The 22,830-nt window shown below is 32.1% G+C and overlaps 1 protein-coding gene across 3 annotated transcripts in view; it reads right to left on the bottom strand.

Annotated features, from left to right (window-relative positions):
* Nucleotides 1-22,830, bottom strand: part of LOC150105170 (uncharacterized) — a 127,401-nt gene that overhangs the window by 101,968 nt on the left and 2,603 nt on the right. The window contains exons 2-3 of one of the 3 annotated variants that reach the window (XM_090396182.1): nucleotides 16,901-17,064; nucleotides 3,058-3,195 (exon numbers count right to left, since the gene is read on the bottom strand). In XM_090396182.1, the coding sequence (XP_090252308.1) occupies nucleotides 3,058-3,062 (5 nt within the window). In that variant the 5' untranslated portion in view covers nucleotides 3,063-3,195; nucleotides 16,901-17,064. Of the gene's footprint in view, nucleotides 1-3,057; nucleotides 3,196-3,303; nucleotides 3,395-16,900; nucleotides 17,065-22,830 lie in introns of those variants that run through there. The other 2 variants (XM_090396183.1, XM_090396184.1) reach the window with 2 other exon arrangements.

Genomic DNA, 22,830 nt, shown 5'->3' with positions numbered 1-22,830 from the left:
GATGCTCCAAACTGATCACCATTTTTTTGAAAGGATAAGGGCACTGGAGATGATGACCAATCTTTATCTACCTTCTTTTTTTTTTCCAATGGTCTGAATGTACACTGAATGGCTTCCATGTTAGATAAGCATAACAGATTGTAAAACTTCATACAGAATGCGTTTTAATTCTGAAACACAAACTGAAGAGATATATGCCATCAGAATCAGAAGACTGATTATTATTCAAGAGATTCAGAATTCTTCAAATGTCGCTTTGGCAAAAGAACAGAGGAAGAGGAGTTCAGTGAGCAGTTCTTTATATAGTGAAAAGCAAGAACTGAAGGAGAAAAATGATGGTGCGTGAGATCTTTGAATGACATTTCAATGGTACCACATCTAAAAGTAGGGAGGTGAAAGCATGGAAATGAATAAGTTGCACCAAATCAATTTGCAAAAGGACTGTAAGGCACAACTGCTATCTTGATTCTATGAATCTATAAGAGACCTAGCTCGTACAAGCTTGCTTACTACGAACAAATTGAAAGAATAACTAATACTTGCTTATGTATAAAGTTTCTTCTGTCTGCAACTTTGTCTACTCTAAAAAAACCAGTAAATCTGTTACCATCTACTTTGAAGAACATAAAATTACATTTGCAATCATCTTTATAGCAAGTCAGTACTGGTAGACCAAGCTTTGGATACTCCATCATACATGATTAAATGCAAGAAGACAACTGTACTGTATTGAGGTTGCTATAGGTCTGAAAGACTACTTTTTGGAATCTCCATCAGCTAATACGAAGCACTCTCAAAACTTCAACAACTATGGCTGCATTAATTTGCCAAAGATCTGGGAAACAATCATTCTAAGACCACATTTTACACTGAAGTGTAGTTTTGCCTTTTCTCACAAAAGGGATCTCAGATGACCTATCCTATTTTCAGTAATACACAAATCACAAGACAAGATCAGATCTCTGATCCTGTCTTGTGATTTTTCTCTGATCCTATCTCTTCCCTCTTTGCTTGGACTAATATTCACCTCTGGCCTCTCCTGGAAGAAACATATCACACCGATCACTTCCACAGAATCTTAAAAAAACTAGGCATTCTCTTCTGCTCAAGATGCGATTTCTCACCTACTCAACTATGCTATACAAATCTCAAATCCCCCAATCCTTAGAATACCACCCACATGTTTTTGGGTAGTGCACCTAACACTTCCCTAAAAATTCTCATCTTGATACCATCCAGATGAGAATAAATTGGCTGATTGATGAGCCCTCTCTTATTATTATTATTACCTGACACCTCCAGAGAGTCCAAAGACTCATTGAGGGCGGGTATCTACTCTAAAGCTGTCTATCTCCATCACTCCATCCGCACCAACACCATATACCACCCACCACTAGTAATTTCACAGACAATCACAAACATCCATGCCAATGGTGGGATTTGAACCGCAGCCTTTTGGGTGGAGAGCGGATATGCTAACCACTCAGCCAACCAGGCTGGCAAATATTATAGACTCGTTTCAACTTTTATCACAAATACAATGTTTCAGCAACTTCCTGTGATGTCACTGACATCACAGGAAGTTGTTGAAACACAGGAAGTCAATGAAATGTGACATCACATTTCACTGACATCTCTCTGTAATGTTAGTGGTCTCTTCAACAAACAAATAATTTTATGAGCTATTTTAGCAACCTTTGCAATATGACCTCAATTTTAACTTATAATCCATCCGTACCCTCAAATTCATAATCTCATTAAATTCATGCAGTTCAATTCCATCAATGTAGTACACAGCTGGCAATCTTTTCATCCCAAAGTCCATAATCATATGCTCTGCCACATCGAATTGACAGCAATTCTCCCTTGCTCATACTGTCAATCTATTTAAATTGTCTTTCATGATCTCTACATCATTTCTATTAACTATTGCTATACCCAGTTTTAAATAATGAAATTTATATTATTCTCAAACTATACAATGTTTTTTTTTTTCTTCACTGACAACAGACATTCAATCTGAAATGTATTCAAACAGTACACTGTTTGCTCAGATACAATATGTAAAGCAAATTATGTCCATTTAACTAGTAAGCATGCCAATAACATTACAATACTCAATTTTTTAATCAGATTGTAATCAGTAAAGTTAACAAAAAATATTGAAATATTACAGATACTTTTTATCTCTATCAGGTTTGTAATGAGAAATAGAATTAAGCAATTTTTATAGCAATTAAAAGTTATAAAGATGAGATATCGTTATATTCCAATTACCTGTATGTTATGCTGTTGAAACACAATGCGCAGTACATACAGCTGAATCCGAATTATAAAAAAATAAACATTTGGAATACTGAATTTCAACTACTGCATAAAAAAAATAATAATAATAATCTAAAATATTCTGTTATATTTATAAATTCTTTTAATATTTCCATTACTTTCATTATCATTATAAGCAAGTTATTATTTAAACTTCTTATTAATTAAGCTAAATTAGACTATTTTATAGCTTTCCTGACAGAAAACGAAAAAATACTCTCTTTAAATGAATAAACAAAGAAGGTAAATACAATGATATTTAAATATTTGAAATATTAAATCTCTCGATTACGATTTGGGCACTGTATATCATAATTATCGGTTTTATAAATTAAATGCTCGCACAAATTCTGAAATATAAATGGAATATATTATCATTGTTTGATACAATCAACTGAAATCGACCGATTTTCCAAAAACTTTTTTAAAAGCTACCGGATAGCTTATTTGCAATATTCTCATATTAATCATATGATTTTCTTAATTTTAATATTTTCGCATAATACATCTATGCAGAAATATTAAAATCAAGAAATCTTATTTTCAAGAGAATTATTTATAAATATGTTCTTGTTAGTCATTCATTTTATATGTGCCATTAATATTAAGCAAATATTCTCATGTGGTTCTCAAATATATTAAAACGAAGTGGCTCAAAGAGATAACGGACGCGATCTATTTCTAAAAACCATAACAAAATAAAAACAGAAAACAAAACCACTTTATGCCTACCTCATATCAGCACTAACGCTGCAAACCCCCCACCGAAAATGGTGGTTCGAGTTCTATTTTGACAAGTAACGAACTTCTCTAGCCTACATTACTCCGGCGTTTTTCCTTTACTGGCGCTTTCCCCTTACAGAAATCTTCCTGAAATATCAGACAAAACCATTTCATCTAATAAACTTTAAGTAACCAAAATAAAAAACACACAAAAGCATTTTATTTAACGGGAGAAACCATGCGAGTATATACAACCTCTGTAATCTCTTAGCAACGGCAAGCACTGACACCTCTAGCGGTTCAGGAAGTGGAGCAGCTGTCATGGATAGAATAGCACGCATCGCAAGGCATGCTGGTTACAACCGTGGCCAAATCAGTAGTGTGCTTTTAACTATTCTTTTCACGCTTGTCGTTTTATCTATGTATACTTTCCTGTGTTTCAAAGTTAATAAAACCGAAACCGTTACGAAAATAGGACACTCTGGCCTCGAATTGTTGTTAGAAAAACTGCTCATGTAGGCTAAGTTATAAAATTAGTAATGCTAAAAACAAAAAGTGAAGTTCACGTACAATGTAAAGCGTTTTGTTGGACGTCCAGAAATAATAAATAGTTCAGTAGAAGCATAATATAAAAATTAAAACTTCCACTTAAAACTTTACAGCTTAATAATACAAGTATAATAAGATTTTTTTTTTTTTGAAAAAATATTCTAGAGTAACTCGAATCATGAATGAAATTCAGTATGAGTTTATCTAATGAAGTTTTTATTCTGTTAGGCTGGCTAGCTTTTTCTTTGTTGGGTGCTGGTAATGCTAGGATTGCGGTGGTGATACTGCTAGCCAAGAACGAAAATTAATCAAACTCAGTAGCCCATCCAGAGACGTCAGGAAGGGTGGGATAGAAGTAATCTCCTCTCCCACAGGAACTCAGAGAAAAAATATAGTGATTTTTAGTTGAATATCAAAAATGAAATCAGTGTATATTTTCTTTTAATTACAGATAGGGCTAAAAACCGGCCTCGCCTATTATATGGGAATAAAAAGGCGTTAGCGGATTATTTTTTTATTATAATGCAAATGAAATATTTGAAATAAATTTTATAATTTTCCACTAGCGCCTTTCAAAGCGTTAATACTTTTGGTGGTGGTGTGTGTGGGGGGGGGAAGGTCCGTATAATTTTCAATTTTTTTTTTTTTTTTAAATGGAATAAAATATATTAATACGTAAGGATAATAGTACATTTGCACAGGAAATGTTCGATATTAACATTACATTTACGTTATGGAATTACAAATTTTTGTTTAAAAAAAAATAATGTATTTGTTTCTAAAGTAAAATTTGTTTATAAAGCCAAAATGCTCGTAAAACACGAAATGTTATGAAACCCTTAAGTCCGTCGTCTCCTTATAACTAAATTTGAATTCGTCTCAGATTATTTTTCAAAGCATGCATTTATTTCAGAAATAGTTTTATATTGTACACATGTGCTTATTTCTTGTACGTATTAAATGTACATGCACGCACGCACATACACCGAGAATTTTGATTTACTCTAGAAAAGGCTGGTCAATTGGTAGAGTCTCTGCTACTAATGGCTCATGCAAAAAGTTAAGCAAGTTTGAGCGCGGTTAGTAGTCGGAAGGGATCCATCGTTCGATGCTGTTGGCACACTCTCCCTCGATGAGTCTTTGGACTCCCTGGAGGTGTCACATAATTATAATCATACATTTTCTCCAAAATATTGCTCACACAGCGCATGTCTTAAATATGAAACATAATATAATAGGTTACTATTGTATGCCGTATATTATTTCATGAAAATAAATGAAATATCACTTTAAAATGACATAGAAGACGAAAATACAGTGGATTTTACTTCAGCATTGATGTTTAACATAATATTTTCATAAAAGTGACAATGCTTCATAAAGCGTAAGGGTAATGGTACATTTACACAGGAAATGTTCAATATTAACATTACGTCATAGAATTGCAATTTTTTGTTTAAAAATAATAATGTATTTGTTTCTAAAATATACAGCCAAAATGCTTCAATTTCAAATAAATAAAATATTAAAAGATATGATATTATGGATCCATCAATATTTTATAGCCAAATGTAAAAAAAAACTCGTAAGTTTAATTTTACCAGAGATATTATGAAAATATAAGCTCGTGGAAACAGCTCATATTTTCTGCTGAAGGTTACATTCTCATAACCTTCCTGGTAAAATTCGAAACTTTTAAGGTTCTTTTTACATTTGACTATAAAATATGAATGAGTCCATAATATCCTCCATGTATTCGTGTTTAGATGCATTGCGGCGGAAATGACAAGAAGCAACGGCATCACCAAGAGAATTTTGTAGTCTCTCGAGACCCGTCGTTTATTGACAAGTCCGTCGTATCTTGACATTGAATGAGAAAATGAATACTAATATTAATTAATTTATTATATTTTTATCTGTGCATTATGATATCTGTGCATTATGATGTGAGTATACATGCCATTCGTATGCACTAATTGTTACTTGTGAACCGATGTGAACAAATTTCTCAAGCCTATGTATATTTATATTTGTTTGTATGTCTGTGTACAAATTATATGTACAAATCCATTTTGTACATAATTGCTATTCTTTCACAGCATATTTTCATTTTTAAAAAAATTTGTCTCAAGTCTGAAGAATATGATGTTACTCCATATGTATCGCTATTGTTTTCAGTTAAAAAATGAAATCGAATTGAGTGTTAATTCTAAAAGTCATTTTACATTCCTTATAAAAGATTTCTAGTACAAATGGATTTTGACAAGCACAGTGAATTCAAAAATTAATCTATTAAACATGAAGTACGTGGCTTATTCTATCAAACATTTTACTGACAAAAACATTTGTAAAGTATTAATAATAATTTCCTTTTGCAACTATAACTAAATCGAAATTATCAAAACAGAAATTGAAAGGAAAAACTAAAACAAGATATCATAAAATGGCATATGTTAACAGAAACAAAAATGACGTCGAAGAAACGTGAGGAAAATTAATATCTAATAAGCAGAACAACTTCTCACGTCAAAAGTGAAAATACGGTACACAAGTATCGTATCCTCGGCGTTCAAGAAATTAAGTTATTTCTTTCACCACGGGTGTCACTTTACACATTCATAAACATCTGTGCTATGCTGAGATGAAAAAGACCTCTTGTGTTTGGGATTATCATAAAAGAACAAAAAATATAATAATAAAATAAAAAAAAAAAATATATTGCAAGGTCTGAAATCGGTGAAATTCCTTCTTCCACGGGAAAGTCTACTTAAAAATTATTTAACATATTAAATTATTAGTGTTTAAATTATTTGATTCTTCATGTGAATGCAATTTATTTCTTTATGTAAATGAAAAGTAAAATTTTATGCGCATCCCTCTAACGAAAGGTAAACTTATAGAACCTCTGTACGTTCGTGGGTTAATGATAAAAAAAAAAACCATAGTTACTCATGATAATAAACAGAACTTTTCTGAGCCACGTCAAATCTCCTGTGAGTATGGTGGATGGTCTCACACAAGGCAATGAAATTCATCTATCACCTAAAGCCATTCAGAAAGATCCATCCGCATAGTGGAATTTAAACACCCTGCTGGGAGGAGAGTAGATACACAGTCCGCTCATTATAATGCCATTTCAACCTAAAAGCCTACGCGCTAATTTGTCTTACCAATATGATTCTGGAACTTAATTCCTTACCAAAAGAAATGCCCAAATTTTTGTATTCAAAAATTTGTATTCAACTTATATCCATCTAATAGTATCTTTTATTCAATCGAATATACTTGGATTTGTTTACATTAAATTTTAAATCCCACTTCACTGTTCGCTCTTCCACTCTTTTAAGATCATCCTGTAAAGAACTTAAACCATCCAAACAATGGACTACTCTATCCCGCTTGCTTCGGTAAATTTTACTCTTAATATTTTAACCTAAAAAACGAAGGTCCTAGCATCAGAAATGGAATACTCCTATCCTGACCACTTTGTTCTTTGAAGACCTTTTCTAGATAGTACTTGCTGTCATCTATCAACGAATTTCTCCCATCTCACAGGAGATTATCAATACTTATTAAGTATATTTTAATAAGCATACTTTTTTATAGAACGCAGTCAAAGTATCCGAATAGATTACATCATAGCCATTACTTTGAGTCTATTTCTTTCGTGATTTCATCAAAAACAGTAAGATTTGTCATAAACCAGTGCTTAACGAGTGGACTCGATCAAGGATAACCTGGATACCATTCCTAATTCATTTTTCTATTACTTTATCCACATCATTAAGACTGTCTGGTCTATAATTCTCCGCTGTATGTGATCAACTAGAATTAGAATAATCTTACAAACTTCTAATCAGCACTATCTCCAATCTTAGCGATTTATTAAAGATGATCAAAAGCGGGTAGATCAACCCTGACATACATTTGCTTACCCAAAAGAGCGATATATCATTCCTGTCTCCAATCTTATCAGTTGTCAAGTGATTTAAGATATCAACAGTTTCCTCCTCTAATATGTCATTAGGAATCTTGTTCCCTTAAGCAGTGTTCCTTCTCTGACTGACAATTGTTCACATGTACACTCACAAAAATAATCATTTGAGTTCTTCTGCTAGTAACAACTGAATCATTAAAAATTGTTTATTTGGGGGGGGGGGGGCAGCTTAATTCGTTTCTATTATCCTTACCACTTTACATATCTATAACAACCTTCCGGATTAATCTTAGCATTCCTATCTAGTTGCAACTGAAATTGTGCTTGTATCTCGAGTTTGTGCTTACGTGTCTAGACTGGCGTCTCCGCCTTATGATACGTGACGAAAAGTTCGTACATTGGTGTGTAAGAAATCTAGTGGGTCACAAGAAGCTATATTTCACAATAAGATCAAACCTGTCAGGTCATTTTTCTGAATTATATCGTTCGAAGGTCATTTCGTTTATCTGATTGCGACTTGCAAAATTACAGTTTTCGGGGATTTTTAAATAAAGGTTTATTTTATAAAGATAGTAGCAAAGTTGATATAAAGATAAAATACCACTTCTATTCCAACTTTCACTTCAAAGTTGGAGCAGTTCGGTTATATATTGAAGCCAGAGCAAAGCTATATAGATTGGGAATATAATCTTAACTATTGCGACTCTCCTGCCACCTTTACAAACACATTGAAAATTGCCCAATGATAAAATTCTTAAATAAGATATTCTTATATTTAATTGAAATAGTAAAAAATAAAACAAAAATAAAATCATTTTCATATTGAAATGATAAAGTAATTCTCGAATAACATTTTCTAAACCAATAATATTAGAAATTAATATTTCTAATATTATTGGTTTAGATATTTAAGAATCGTTTTTTTTTTCAATAATTATACTGTAATTTGCTTAACTAAAGTTTCCAATTGAGTTTTCAATTTTAATGTGTCTAAGATTTAACTGAAGTTTTAATATTGATTTGATGCCTTTTGTAGCGCAGTCACTGTTATTAAAATAAATAAAATAAAATAAAATAATAACTGAAATATATTTCTTAGTTTGCATTAATGGCATTCTTAATTTTTTTTCCAATACCTTTTCACCATCCCTCGTTACGAAATGTATAGAATTTTGTCCTTCCACAACACGTCAAAAAATAAATAATAAATAATGTAAAGTTTTTTCCTTCAAAAACTTCCAGATATATCTGTTCTCTTTTTGTAAGTGTGATGATTACAGTTCACTACCATGTTTTGAAATCATTTGTTTGTTTTCAGCAGTTGGGTTTTTTAAAAATAATTTTTAGTTTATAAATCGCCACGGTTGTTAAGACTAACCTATGTACCAATAGCAATACCAGTACCAATCTTATATCTGCAAATCCTATCGCTTTTACTTCTTGTTAAGTTTAAGTTCAGAATGTTCTACTGGTGTGTGTATATGCAGGGCTCGACAAATTATGCAAAAAAAAAAAAAAAAATGATATGTCCCACTAATTTCATGAATTCTGTCCTGTCATGTATCACCTCCATCTAAGACGTTGATTATTATGGATCTCTACCTAAGATTCATAATAGCCAGTTTTCATCTCTCAGTTAGTATCCGATGTCTGTAGATACGTGGTCGTGGGGACGATTTGCCTTTAGAAGAACAAAATAACTGCGTTTCCGAGGGGTGGGGAGGAATCTTCACTTCTGTATAAAACAGACTATCTCACCATTTGATTGAAGACACCTGATAAAGGTTCCTCCCGTCTCGCGGTCTTTCCAACCAAAATCGGTCTTATAACCACTGTTATAAGACCGAATGAAAAATCCTGGAGTCTGTGAAGATGTATTAACTTCTATATACGTGAACATACTGTAAAATCCCAGCATTAATCTGTTCACTTGTTTCCTTACAATGGTTAATCAAACACGCATATAAGAGAGTATCCAAGTGTACATCAATGGACACATGCTAACAAATAATTGAATTATCTGATTCCTATCTAATACTGTATTTGCTGTCGCTATGCTAATATTCTACTGAAAGTCATCTTAATATTTCTTTTATACCTGAAGACATCCTGTGCAACAAGGGCAAAAGGATCTTGTTGTTAATAAATAACCAGAAGTTATTCTGTATTTATTCCACTTACAATCATATGAATACAAATCAATTTGTTTTAATTCTTATGCTTTCTGCACACTGTTGATCACAATCTTGTTTACATCTCTTCCTCATCATTTCTTTACCTATCATAGATGATCTATGGTTCCTGCCTAATTATATAGTTCATTCACATCACATCTTTTCTATTTATCCTCCGGCATGTATGATGTTGCTCTTTTAAAATACCCCATAAGCACAAAGTCCTGCTGATCTCTTTCTTTTGCATACAAGAATGTAATTGTAAGTTATTTCTCAGTAATATTATAGTCTGCTTGATAGATTACGTATTACTCTTCTAAATGAACAGATTAACTACTTTCCATTTTACGAACATGACTACTCTCATCAAATCGGAGCATAATGGACACTCCATTCATTATTTTATCATATCCCACAATGTTTTCATCCAGTCCAACACTCAGTAACCTTTATTTTTGCCTACTGCTTGTTGTTAAATAATAATGCCTAAACAACTCAAGAAATTGGTGTCAAAACCCATACCATCTGTTGCCTAGTATCGATATTTCCGTAATTCAAGTCCCTAACATTAATTCTACATCTCGTACCTGTATCTTTATTAAAATATTGTACTATAGGTTCTTCAGTCTCTCGTCGGTGGGAGATAATTTTTTAAAATATTGATGAACTTGGAATTCACAATTTATCGTTCTATTATCATAATCCTATCGCTATATGTTCTATTTCAGGTGGAACAGTTATGTTTTGAATGTCTTATCCCGGCTAGATAAAACTTGGTCATTCCTGAGACTATACAAGTTTTAAATTGTTACTATTTGCGAGTTCTATTTCTAAAAAATAGTCATGACAGAACTACTGTTAATTGACTATGACAGAGAAAAGATGTCATACTTTTAGCAGAAGATTAGTTTTAAAAAAAAAAACAAATCTAGGTAAATATTTTTAAATTTCCTCTCTCTCTATTGCTCACGTTTTTGGTTCAACTTTTTAAATAATTTTTTGTGAATAACAATTCTATTAACAATAACAACACATTCTATAACAATGTTACCATTGAACTAGACAAGGGGAATGGATACACCATCATACTTTTGGATTTTGCTAAGGCTTTTGACAGAGTACAGCATGGTAGACTGTTGCATAAATTGGAGAAAATGGGTTTGGGTTATACAATATTTGCATGGATAAGAGGATAGCTGACAGATATCAGAAAGTGGTATACGGGGGGATCTGAGTCTGCAAGGTTAAATTATTATTATTGTAAGTTATTATTATTATTATTATTATTAAGTTATTATTATTATTATTAACACCATGATGCTTTTGGATTTTTCTAAGGCTTTTGATAGAATACAGCATGGAAGACTGTTGCATAAATTGGAGAAAATGGGTTTGGGTTATACAATATTAGCATGGATAAGAGGATGGCTGACAGATATCAGAAAGTGGTATACGGGGGAATCTGAGTCTGCAAGGTTAAATTATTATTATTGTAAATTATTATTATTATTATTATATATTATATTATATTATATATTATACTATATATTATTATTAATATTATTATAAGAATAACCAAGATCTAGTTAGCAAGATACGGGAGGAGCATGGGACAACTCCGAGGTTTACCAGCGCCACCATCTCTTTACATGGCGTATGGAGCGCTAATAGCTATAAGGACTTAAAACAGCTTGGGCTTACGCAGAAGGATATAAAAGTTCTTTCCTTGAGAGCCCTACAGGGTACGCTGGTGGCATGGCGTTGCCACCAGATAATGACTACAATGATAATGATAACTGGACAGGCATAGGGTAAAACACTTGTAAAGGCTTAGGCCTATATCAAGTCTGGACGAGATGTTTGGACGTGATGTAAGGATAGTACTGCCCATAACCAGTACGAAGATTAATAATAAAAAAAAATAATAAATAAATAAAATAACCAGTGGTGTACCAAAAGGATCAGTGCTTGGTCCACTGTTATTCAATCTGTACATTAATGATATTGGGAAGGATTTGACATCAACAAATAGCTGTATGTCGCTATTTGTTGATGATGCAAAGATAGGTAGGATAATCTGGAATGGTGATATGCAGAACTTGCAGAATGATTTGAATAGGCTGGAATTGTGGGCATGGGAAAACGGGTGTCAGTAAATGTAAAGTCATTCACTTCGGCATGATTAGATATCCAATGTCGTATTATATTGATGGGATTAAGCTAGAAGAAACTGATGAGGCTAGGGATCTTGGAGTGTCAGTAGATAGGAAGTTGAAGTTCAAGGGCCATATAGCAAAGATTGCAAATACAACTCAAAAGATAATTGCAATGCTGAAACGAACGTTCACATGTAAAGATAAGGATGTTATTTGCCTCTTTACAAAGCCTTGATAAGACCTCACTTGGACTATTGTGCGCATGTCTGGTCTCCTAGTTTCCGTTGTGATTCTGATATATTGGAGAGAGTACAAAGGAGAGTGTTGAAAATAATTGGTTAAAAATGTTAAAAGTGTTAAAATGAGGATTGTGGAATACTGATTATGAAGACAGATTGAGAATTTGTAGACTGCAGACATTAGCAAACAGGAGAAAGGGGGGGGGTGATATGATTGAGACTTACAAACTTCTAAAAGGATCATACAGGATTTCAATTGATGGAAGTTTTTAATTTATGGAGGGTGTGGAAAGGACAAGAAGGCATCCTTGGAAGCTGAGAATGAAGGCCGCCAAGAAGGGTGTGAGGGCTAGATTTTTCTCTCAGAAGGTGGTGCGTGATTGGAATGGATTACCTTTATATGTTGTGAGTGCAAGCAGTGTGAATGAATTCAAGAATAAGTATGATAGCTGGTGTGTGTAGCATGTGGCCTCCCTCGATGAGTCTCTGACTCCCTTGAGGTCTCTCTTAATAATAATAATAATAATAATAACAACAACAACAAGATAGCATAAACTTCCAAAGAAAAAGGGAGGGTTCTCGTGCAGAAAAGTTGTTTTTGTTTTACAGCAGAAGATTATTAGGAAGCATATAAAATTCTGCTACGTTGTTTGGAATGACAGTTAAAGCAAAACTAAGGCTATGAGGACAGTGACTTGAAATGTCTATATTGCGTGTGTGTACTTCTGGCTAGTTTGCCTATTTTGTCGTCTCGTTTCAATTAAATGGAAACGAATTGATCTTGACATATAACCTAGTAATAATGACATAGTGTTGAATAATAATTGGCATGTAACTTCTTATTTTTTTTTTAAGAAACCTATTGATTATAGAATTCCAAGACATTGGTCCTGTATTTCCAGACAAGTACTGAGACATGCCGATCCTCCGTAGATCAGTTCATTTCGAGGATGTCCGGAAGGACGCGTTCGAATCCCATCTAGGATGCGAAGAACCTTGATGAAGATCTTTTCATGTGAAGGTGAGTTAGCCGGTCTCATGCGTAGATAACAGCTCTCTCTCTCTCTCTTTTCCTTCTGGAAACTTCGGGTTTTATTTATTTATTTATTTATTATTATTATTTTTTATAATCCTGCAATTAGGAGAACACGAGCAGTTTACATATAAAGTATACTTATAGGCATAGGCCTAACTATCTTCTTCTAGAATTATGGTAACGAAATCTCGGAATTCTTGGAAGCTTTGTTTATTGGTTTTGGATTTACAGCCGAAACAACTAAAGGTTTGAGACCAATGTATTATGTCTTGTCGTAAACTGTGCTCGTGAGACCAGCCCTTCATTTGAAAAGCCGTGAAAAAGGTTCTTCAGGTCCTAGACAAGATTCGAACTAAGGACCTTCCAACCAAAGGGCATTGTCTGTACTGACTGAACCCTGGAAACTCTTATTATAAAGTCGTAGACACCTATTAGTGCCTGTTAGAACCACTGATGACGACGATAAAGACATACGGGAAAAGTATATCAAAAAGCACCCAATTCAGAGGGAAGCGTAAATAGTAGTTAAATTTCAAGTTTACCATAAATTAAGTTTATCTCGCAATTCGCAACAACTCCCTTGTTTTGTGTTTACATCACGATAATTGTTACTGTTACTGATAGAGTATCTATACGAAAATAGTTTCATTTTTGTTTGTTCTATCAATCCGACTGTGATGCCATGTTTCCATGGCAGCTAAGTTATGCTTTTGCATGGTAATCAGTGACTATTTCTACTGTGATCTGAAAAACATCATCAATAGTCGATATTCTTTTGCTGCTAGAAGTGTACTAATTACAAGTAAATCAAGCAAGTATGTATGCATGTAAATTAAGTGATGAATTAGCACTATTTGTGTTATTTGAAAGTATGATTCGCGATTGACGGAATTTAAAACCGTGTCCTTTCAATATATTATGCGAATGGCCTATGGCTTCACGGCGTTTAGCTAAGTAATAAAGATAATCTTTATTATTATCATTTCACCATTTTATCGTGCTAAATCAGAGTGAATCTTAATAGTGGCCGATCCGATACGTGGGGGGGGGGAGTAGTTAAAAGACTGGCCTCGTAAGCTTGTTGCTTTGGTTGTTCCAAAACAACGACTTTAACATTTGAAGATTAGACAAGAAATCAGTTTCAAGAAATCCTATAGCATACTGAAAGTTCACATTCATAGTTAACTGTTTACAATTTCTAAGCCTTAAGTCCATGGCATAATAATCAATTTTTTCCCCTACACACAATATTTTAAGAATCTAAAACTTTTAAGAAAAATTTAAATGGGCCTTTGAGAAAAATGTCTTACGACATTTTTCTCAAAGTACCGTTTCCCGTATACAGTTTTCAATGCACTCATCAAGCTCTACTGAACACATTGCTACGTTTAGGGGTATGCCAGCTACACCATTGAACGGAGATAAATTAATACTTCCTTTTTAAATTAATTTTTTAAAGGAAGTATTAAATTAATGTTTCCTTTTTAAATTAAATTTTTATGCACCAGAGTAAGAAATTCGCGAGTTTTTATCTTGTAAATAAAATATTAAGAATAAAATTTTTATTAAAAAAAGCGGAAACAGGATGTCTGTTGAATGGTACGGATCTATAATTAAACTATAATCAGGTGTAGGTGCCAAAAACGATGTTAAACAAATGAAATACAATACTTAGTAAGTTACTTGTTGTTCTTCTTTCTTCCTGAACATTGACCTACATCGCCTTGTACGTCATATAATGAGAATGGCGTGTTATTTCAATAACCATTTCCTACAAACTGAACTTAATTGTAAGGGATGCAGCAACTTGCCATCCGCATTATAAAATTAATGTTCCTCATTTAAAGACGAAGGGTGGATAGCAAATAATTCTAAGCGAGACAACATGCTTGATGCAAAAGTTTATGCTTTGAGAAAATGGTGAAAGAATCAAAAAAAAGAGGTCGAAATAGCAGTAATATTAATAGTAGAAGAACAGTGTCACAAAAATAAATAAATAAATAAATAAAAAATACATACTAAAAATGGAACAGATATATATTTTGTTTTAGAAAAATATAAATAGCACAATACCTAAAGATGATATTTGCAATGAATTCTACTAAAACTTGTCGAAGTGATTTAAAATAAAAATCAATTTCAGCACTAATTCTGCATAAATATATATATATATATATATTTTTTTTTTGATGGGTGAAGCAAGAATGCTTTCATATTCCCGTTATCTGTAGAGGGCAATGTAAGGATAGGGTGTTATTGAGCTATGATCATGGCAGGAGGGTAACAACAATAGCCGAGCCTCAGTTAAAACTTCATTGACTACAGCACTGCCATCCATTACCCTCCCTGGGTACCCATTTTAGTCGCCTCGTACAACATGCATGGGCTACAGTGGGGCTATTCTTATCCCGGCCACCACGGGGTTCCATAAATGTTGCATTTTCATTAAAAAATTATAAATTAGCGATGTTTTTAATAAAACACGTCATTTGTAATTAAAAGTAATTTATAACTTATTTAAGGTTTTGTTTATTATTGAAGTATATTTATGAATAATATTAATAATCCGTTCTTTTTTTGATAGCTTAACATTTTGAATCTTAAGATTTCGAAATTGGACAGAGAGCTTAAGAAAATACAATTTTCCACATTGGAGTTGCCTGGGTGCTGTATCACTTAAGAGACAAACTTTGCTTAATAGATAATAATAATAATAATAATAAATATATATATTTTTTGATAAATGATATCTTGTTTTGACTGTGTATCAAGTATAATAACAATAATAATAATAATAATAATAATAATAATAATAATAATAATAATAATAATAATAATAATTTTTTATAGTTTAATAGTTTAATACTTTATTTTGTCTCTGATAAATTGCATACATATGATATGGAATTTAAGCAATGATACTACATTTTCTTTCATGTGTTTCAACAGCAATTTCTAATTAATATCATTATAATTTGCATAACGTGCAATGCTATAACAGGATAATTCATGTATTATTAGTTACAATTATAATACCACTAATAATAAATAATAATAATTTGGAACAAATCGGCATTTGGAACACGATAGACCTGACATCACAATTATCGAACATCGACAAGATGGAATTATTGATATCGCTGTATCCAGTGATAACAACATTAACAACAAAGTGGAAAAAATTACTAAATATCGAGATCTGCCAATCGAAGTTGGCCGGCTGTAGCTCAAACACACCAGTCATCCCAATAGTTATCGGTTCACTTGGTGCAATTTCAAAAAAGCCATCCAACTATTTACAAGAATTAAACATAAACAAAGTGATTACATATGACCTACAAAAAACATCATTACTTGGAACAGTCGACATTTTACGACGCAACTTGACAAACTCTTAGATTTCTTAAATTGCATGCAGCAATCTGAATTGCTCTATATCACCAGTCAAATTGTTGTTTGAAAGATATCTTGTTTTGACTATGTATCAACAATTATGCGAATAATAATAATAATAATAATAATAATAATAATAATAATAATAATAATAATAATAATAATAATAATAATAATAATAATAATAATAATAATAATAATAATAATAATAATAATAATAATAATAATAATAATAATAATAATAAATACCTACCATACAAAAATATCACTACCACTCAGGCCTGTGTGTAAATTTAAAAATTGCGTCGTATGAAATAATAAATGAGTACTTATTATCATTTTAAAATAACTCGTTACATACCACTGACCTCTATACAAATTGCCGCATGCAATTTTTGGATTGGATTTGGGTTTATTTTTGACTTTTTAATAACTTATTAAACATTTTTTTTAATGAAATTTTGCTATCCTTGTTGCTTGACGCCTTTGTTGATTACGCAGTCTAGCCATCTGCATACGACACTGCTGCCATCTAAATTAAAAATTAAACTAAATTAATCATGCAGTATTTAAATAAAAAAAATTGCCACTATAGACAGTTGCCTAAGATAAATACGACACTGCCTGTGGGTGTGAACAAAATATGTAACCTCATTCGAAGACATTTGATAAAGACAGCAAGTTTCGTGTCTTGTTATAATAACCTTGACCGCATCTGGTTGACATTTGTCTGTACACCATTTTCGTGCAGCCAGCAATTTAGGCAGAACATACGCAGAAAGAATGACAGTTTTATATACGTAGCCCACTTCGAAAAGGACAAAAAAAAAAAAAAAAAATCTTCCACCAAAATGACTTGCCCATAATCTAGATAGCTAACTGAATTTAAATTAATATTCTACTGTATCCTACAGAATTTCGAGAGCTTTGTGTGTGTGTGTGTGTGTGTGTGTGTGTGTGTGTGTGTGTGTGTGTGTGTGTGTGTGTGTGTGTGTGTGTGAGAGAGAGAGAGAGAGAGAGAGAGAGAGAGAGAGAGAGAGAGAGAGAGAGAGAGAGAGAGACATACTGTCAACAATGACTCAGCATCTATCACATATAAAACAACTACTGTGCGAGATTGTTGATAATGCAATTTATTTTTGGACTATCAATTGCATTTTGGAACTTGACACTTTGTGTTGTTTATACTAGAATATCAGAAATTCATAGAATAATAGTAATTCCTCGACACATTCCCATACTTGCAAATATCAGCTTGAACGGCAAATTCTTCATTCAGAGATTGAGGAGATGTAAATACAGTTTTATTTATGAAAAACCATGATCATATTTATTTGAGTCATGGTTTTTATGAAGCATAGAGTATTTGTGATCCTTGAGCTCCTATTGTACAAGATGCAATGGAATTTTCTTGAAATGAAATAAAGAATCCTAAGAAAACAGCTTCCTGGTGTAAGAATGTTTGAATAAGATATATTTGTAGCCTAGAACAAGCTTGGCCAGTATATGTTTCTTATTGCGCATGTTCACCGGCACATTTACCTGTTTTAGGGATGAAAGACCCAACTTTCATCAATTGCATTTTGGAACTTGACACTTTGTGTTGTTTATACTAGAATATCAGAAATTCATAGATTTCAGTTCTGATCGCAGTTCTTTACATTCTAAGGGCACATGTTGCATAGTTCTCGTCACTTTTTTTTATTATTTAAAAAAGTGACATTTAAAACAGCCACTATAATTTCATACGATTATTCCTCCCAAAGGCAAAATAACTTTTCTACAATTACTGTTGGAAATCCTTAATCGCTTATGAAAGGCCTAATAGTCAGCAAGCCATGTATCATGTGCTATCTTACTCCTTTACAACACTACAATTAGCTTTCGTTGCTTGGGATCGATATTATAACCACATCTTATTATGCGTCCTTGAGAGTTCTATGTAACTTTCTCGACAAAGGCGCATAGTTGGGATTTGCCTGGAAGATAATATTGAAAAATGAGGTTCCGGTAGATTAAATGTTGCAGATCTGAATAATTGTCCAATGGGACCGGTGGCTAATTGCATTTCTAAACACATAATAAATGGCTATAAATTATGCATTGTAGTGGGACAGGAATTTCTTTAAATAAATAAGGTAATGGTAATTATTAAGTGGTCCAATAGCTCCGAGGTGTAAAACTGGAACATCCTAAAGGTCATGGGTTACATTCTCCATTGTTATACGGGAAAATCTTCTCTTGTGAGGCTTCTTGTACTCAATTGCTTGATATCCCATCTTCCTACTTGAGCAAGATTGCCCTTATGATATAAATAGGCAATTGTCAGATGCATTGCAATTGACTTCACTTCACGAAAACATTGTAAACAATTACCAGGACAACTGTCGTATGAATTATATAATTTGATAAAGAGGCAGCTAAGAAAAACTGTTATCAAGTATTAACTTATTTGATATCCTAAAGCAGATTAAATGCCATACTTTTACATGAACGATAATATGATTAACCTTTGAAATGAACTGTAAAATAGGTTTGATAGTAGCATATGTTTGATTGTAAGGTTTTGATTATGCTGTTCTTCTTTTGATTTGATATATACCGCAACATCAAACATAACCGCAATAATGGTAAAGAAAATGCATGCGAGTAGGGAATGTATTATAGATAATAAATGTATGATCAAGAACTTTTCCAACAGTTAAGGTGAACAAACAGGAATAAATAGCTCGTATTTCATTGGGCTTACTATACTGCTTCCCGATTTTGTCGAGTGGCAGAGCACATGCTCTTTTTTAAGGTATATCGCGACTCACCTGCACTCGCGATACGACTACTTTAAATACCATTGCATCTTTTTCACAATTCACATGCTAATAAAAGAGTATTCACATGCTCTTGAGCATGTGAATGCTCTTTCATTAGCATGTATCGGAGCATATATTTGGAATATTCTCAATATTGGAATATTTTCATTATTGGAATATTCTCAATATATTCTCAACACTCTCAATATTCCAATAATGAATGATTAGCTTTTATATAATATTTATATATATATATAAATATTATAATTGGAAGATTGGGATAATATTAGTCCTAATGTGTGTATATATATATATATATGTATATATATATATATATATATATATATATATATATATATATATATATATATATATAATATATTTCTTATATTACATATATACGTGTATATATGTATATAAGAAATACAAGTATATAAATAATTATATTCTTTTCTTAATCATGTTTTAAAGATTAATTTTGTTCATTTTTCTGTGACTTAATTCCATGCGGTTTTATTTCCGCAATTTCATGACTTTAGAGGAAGTGCTGTTGGTTTTGATGTTGCTACTCCCTGTCAATCATTGATCATTCCAACTAAATTATTTCCGATAGCAATCAGACAACAGGAAAGATAAGTTGCGCATGAGTGTTAATATCTTTCCTTAATTGTACATAAATGGAGGATTTTGTCGTCTGATATCTGATTGGTACGTAAGTGAAAGAGTTAAACAAGCCCACTGATTATTTACTTTGTTTTATTTTGCACTTTTAATGAAATAAAAAGGTGCAGTGATTATTTAGGTGTATTATAACTGTTTAACGTAATACTGTATTTGTATATTTATAAAATTGTATACAATTTTTTATTTCTTAATACACTGCATATAAATTTATTTTACACAGATTGAAGTTCATAAAATAGTATAACAATATTCTAATTTCAAAATTTCAAGTTCATAAAAGATGTAAACATATTCGATCAATATAATATAACGAAACTGAGTAAACAGACGAATTCATAAAAAAATATATAATTCTGTATTCATGTTTACTATTTGGATAATTTTTTTTTTTTTTTTTGAAAATCGTTGCTTTGTACAATTAATTGGTTTTAAAACTATGTTATATATTTTATATAGCTGTTAAATTCAGGGAAACAATTATTGAATACTTGTTACGCAAATTGTGAACAGAAATAGCAATAAACAGACTAGTGATCTATAGAGAGTGGGTAGAGGAACAAAGGGAAGTGAATCCTGTTTACATGGTTGGATATTCGAGTTTTAAAATGAAAAGGAGTGAATAGAGTATCCTCTTTATTCAGTGCCTTAGTTGCCTATATAAGTTAAGGATTTTTCCCGAATATATAAAAGATCATCCACAAATGATATTTTTGTACAAAATCTTTGTAATTTTTTAAATACAATTTAAATAAAAATAATAACAAATGTTTTCCAAAGTATATTGTCTTTGCTTTAGAAATAGAAGCGGCTCTATTTTATCTTATTTTATTTTTTTTATTATCTTATTTACTTATTTATTTATTTTTGCTTCTCCAAGAAAATAAATTTTATTGACTTTCGATTTCAAGATGTAAATAGAATAAAATAAAATAAATCGTATTTTATGAAATGAAAACAAAATTTTTCCTACGAATGCAGCCATTTTTATTAATGTAGTCACCAATACAACACCGAAGATTTCAACAACAACAACAAAAAGTATACTGATGGAATGTTGCCTTGTAAAATGTACTGCACAAAGAAGGCGACTGTTTTGCTGGTGTCGGGCCAGTTTAGAAACACAGTACATTCTCATTTAGAAAAAATAAAAAAATAAAAATGAGGTGAATGTATTCACTGTGTGTGTACGCACGCGAGCAAGGGAGAGAGATACATCCGATTCTTAATATGCGAGACGCAAGGGACCACTTTATCGACATAACATAGCAGTGATGTCAGGTACGGCCTTGAGAAGAGTATCCATTCAAATATGCCCTCCTACACAAAATACAAGGAGCAAGAGAGAGAAAGAGAGAGAGAAAACTGAAAGGAAAATATTTTGTCAAGTGAGTCTCACAACTAAACGTGGGAAAAAAACGGGGGTGGAAATATGAGTCTGGAGTCACGTTTGTAATCGAGCAGAGAAATATCGGATCTTATACATACACATAAATAATAATGATGGACAATGAAAGAAAGGGAGAGTGCCTAGTTACAAATAGAACGTTCAGCGCTGAGCACTCTACACTGACTTGAAGAAATATGTAGAGCCAACCGATTTAAAATAAAGGATTAACGTTTTTTAAACTAAACTGACCTCAACCCCAATTTTTATTCTTGTGTGTGTATGAAGATCCTGGATAACAGTCCTCGAAAGACCCTAAATCCAGTCCTGCAAACCAGGCGCAACATACCTAATCTAGTTTAATAACAACTCGATCGCTAGAGGGATCTGGAGTTCCTTTTCCACAGAACAAGTTCACACAGACCAAACAGATTCGAACTTTTGGACCGATACTTTACAAATCTTTAGTATCTCAAAATCCATCGTTGACAAATGACGAAGTCATAAAAATAAGATAATAAAAATACCCTAGTAAAAAAATAAATAAGAAATAAAAAAAAAAATAATGTTTCAAAAATTTCATACATCTTTCATTCAGAAATGTTGATTCTTAATACTATATTATCCAATGAAAATTGGACAAAATCTTTTTCATTTATCTTCGTGTAATCTGCAGTGTTATTTTCTGTAATTAAATTTTCCAGTATATCTTATTCAGTTTTTATTTTATTTTTATTTAGAAATGAGCATCAAATATAAAATTACTGGAGTACTGGGTGATTATGTTGATATGTTTTACAATGGATTAAAATAAACAAACACTGTACTTTACTATCTGTTAACCTATTGTATTCAGGGTGGACTTTCTGTCATTCCATAAACGTAACAAAATATAAGATTAAAAGATAATAGAATATTCAGTTAAATTCGAAAAGCACTGTACTGATTCATTAGAGTATTTTGTAGTCATTTTAGTGTTGTTATTACTTTTGCTAGTTAGTTAACATTTAGCACAACTGAAAAAATCACGTCAGTCCGGTTTCCGGTTTTTCCATTTCCGGTTTTAATTACACTGTTCTATATTACAGCATCTTGTTGCATTGTTGCAAGTGGCTGAATTGGATGAAAAATATAAAATTGTTAATTTTAGAAGTCATCATACGAAATAATGGAGTAAAAGGATATTGGGAGTGCCCCTTCCATTCTCGTACAATTATTTCTTTCAAATGGTTTTTAAAAAAAATGAGAAAGCCTTGAAAATGATATGATGTTAGGGCTGCTTTCCATATCGGGGAAAAAAAAAAGGAAGCAGATACGATGGGAATGTATTAGTTGATTACATCATTCACACTCTCCGTATCCACAAAATCTTTCCTTCTTCCTCCCACGCTTCTGCGTAATTTTTATTATTTTTATTTTATTC

The sequence above is a fragment of the Typopeltis vanoorti genome, chromosome 7, assembly GCF_054136105.1.
Source record: "Typopeltis vanoorti isolate ZY-2024b chromosome 7, IOZ_Tvanoo_1.0, whole genome shotgun sequence".
In the NCBI taxonomy this organism is placed as follows: domain Eukaryota; kingdom Metazoa; phylum Arthropoda; class Arachnida; order Uropygi; family Thelyphonidae; genus Typopeltis; species Typopeltis vanoorti.
This window is presented reverse-complemented; position numbering and strand designations above follow the sequence as displayed.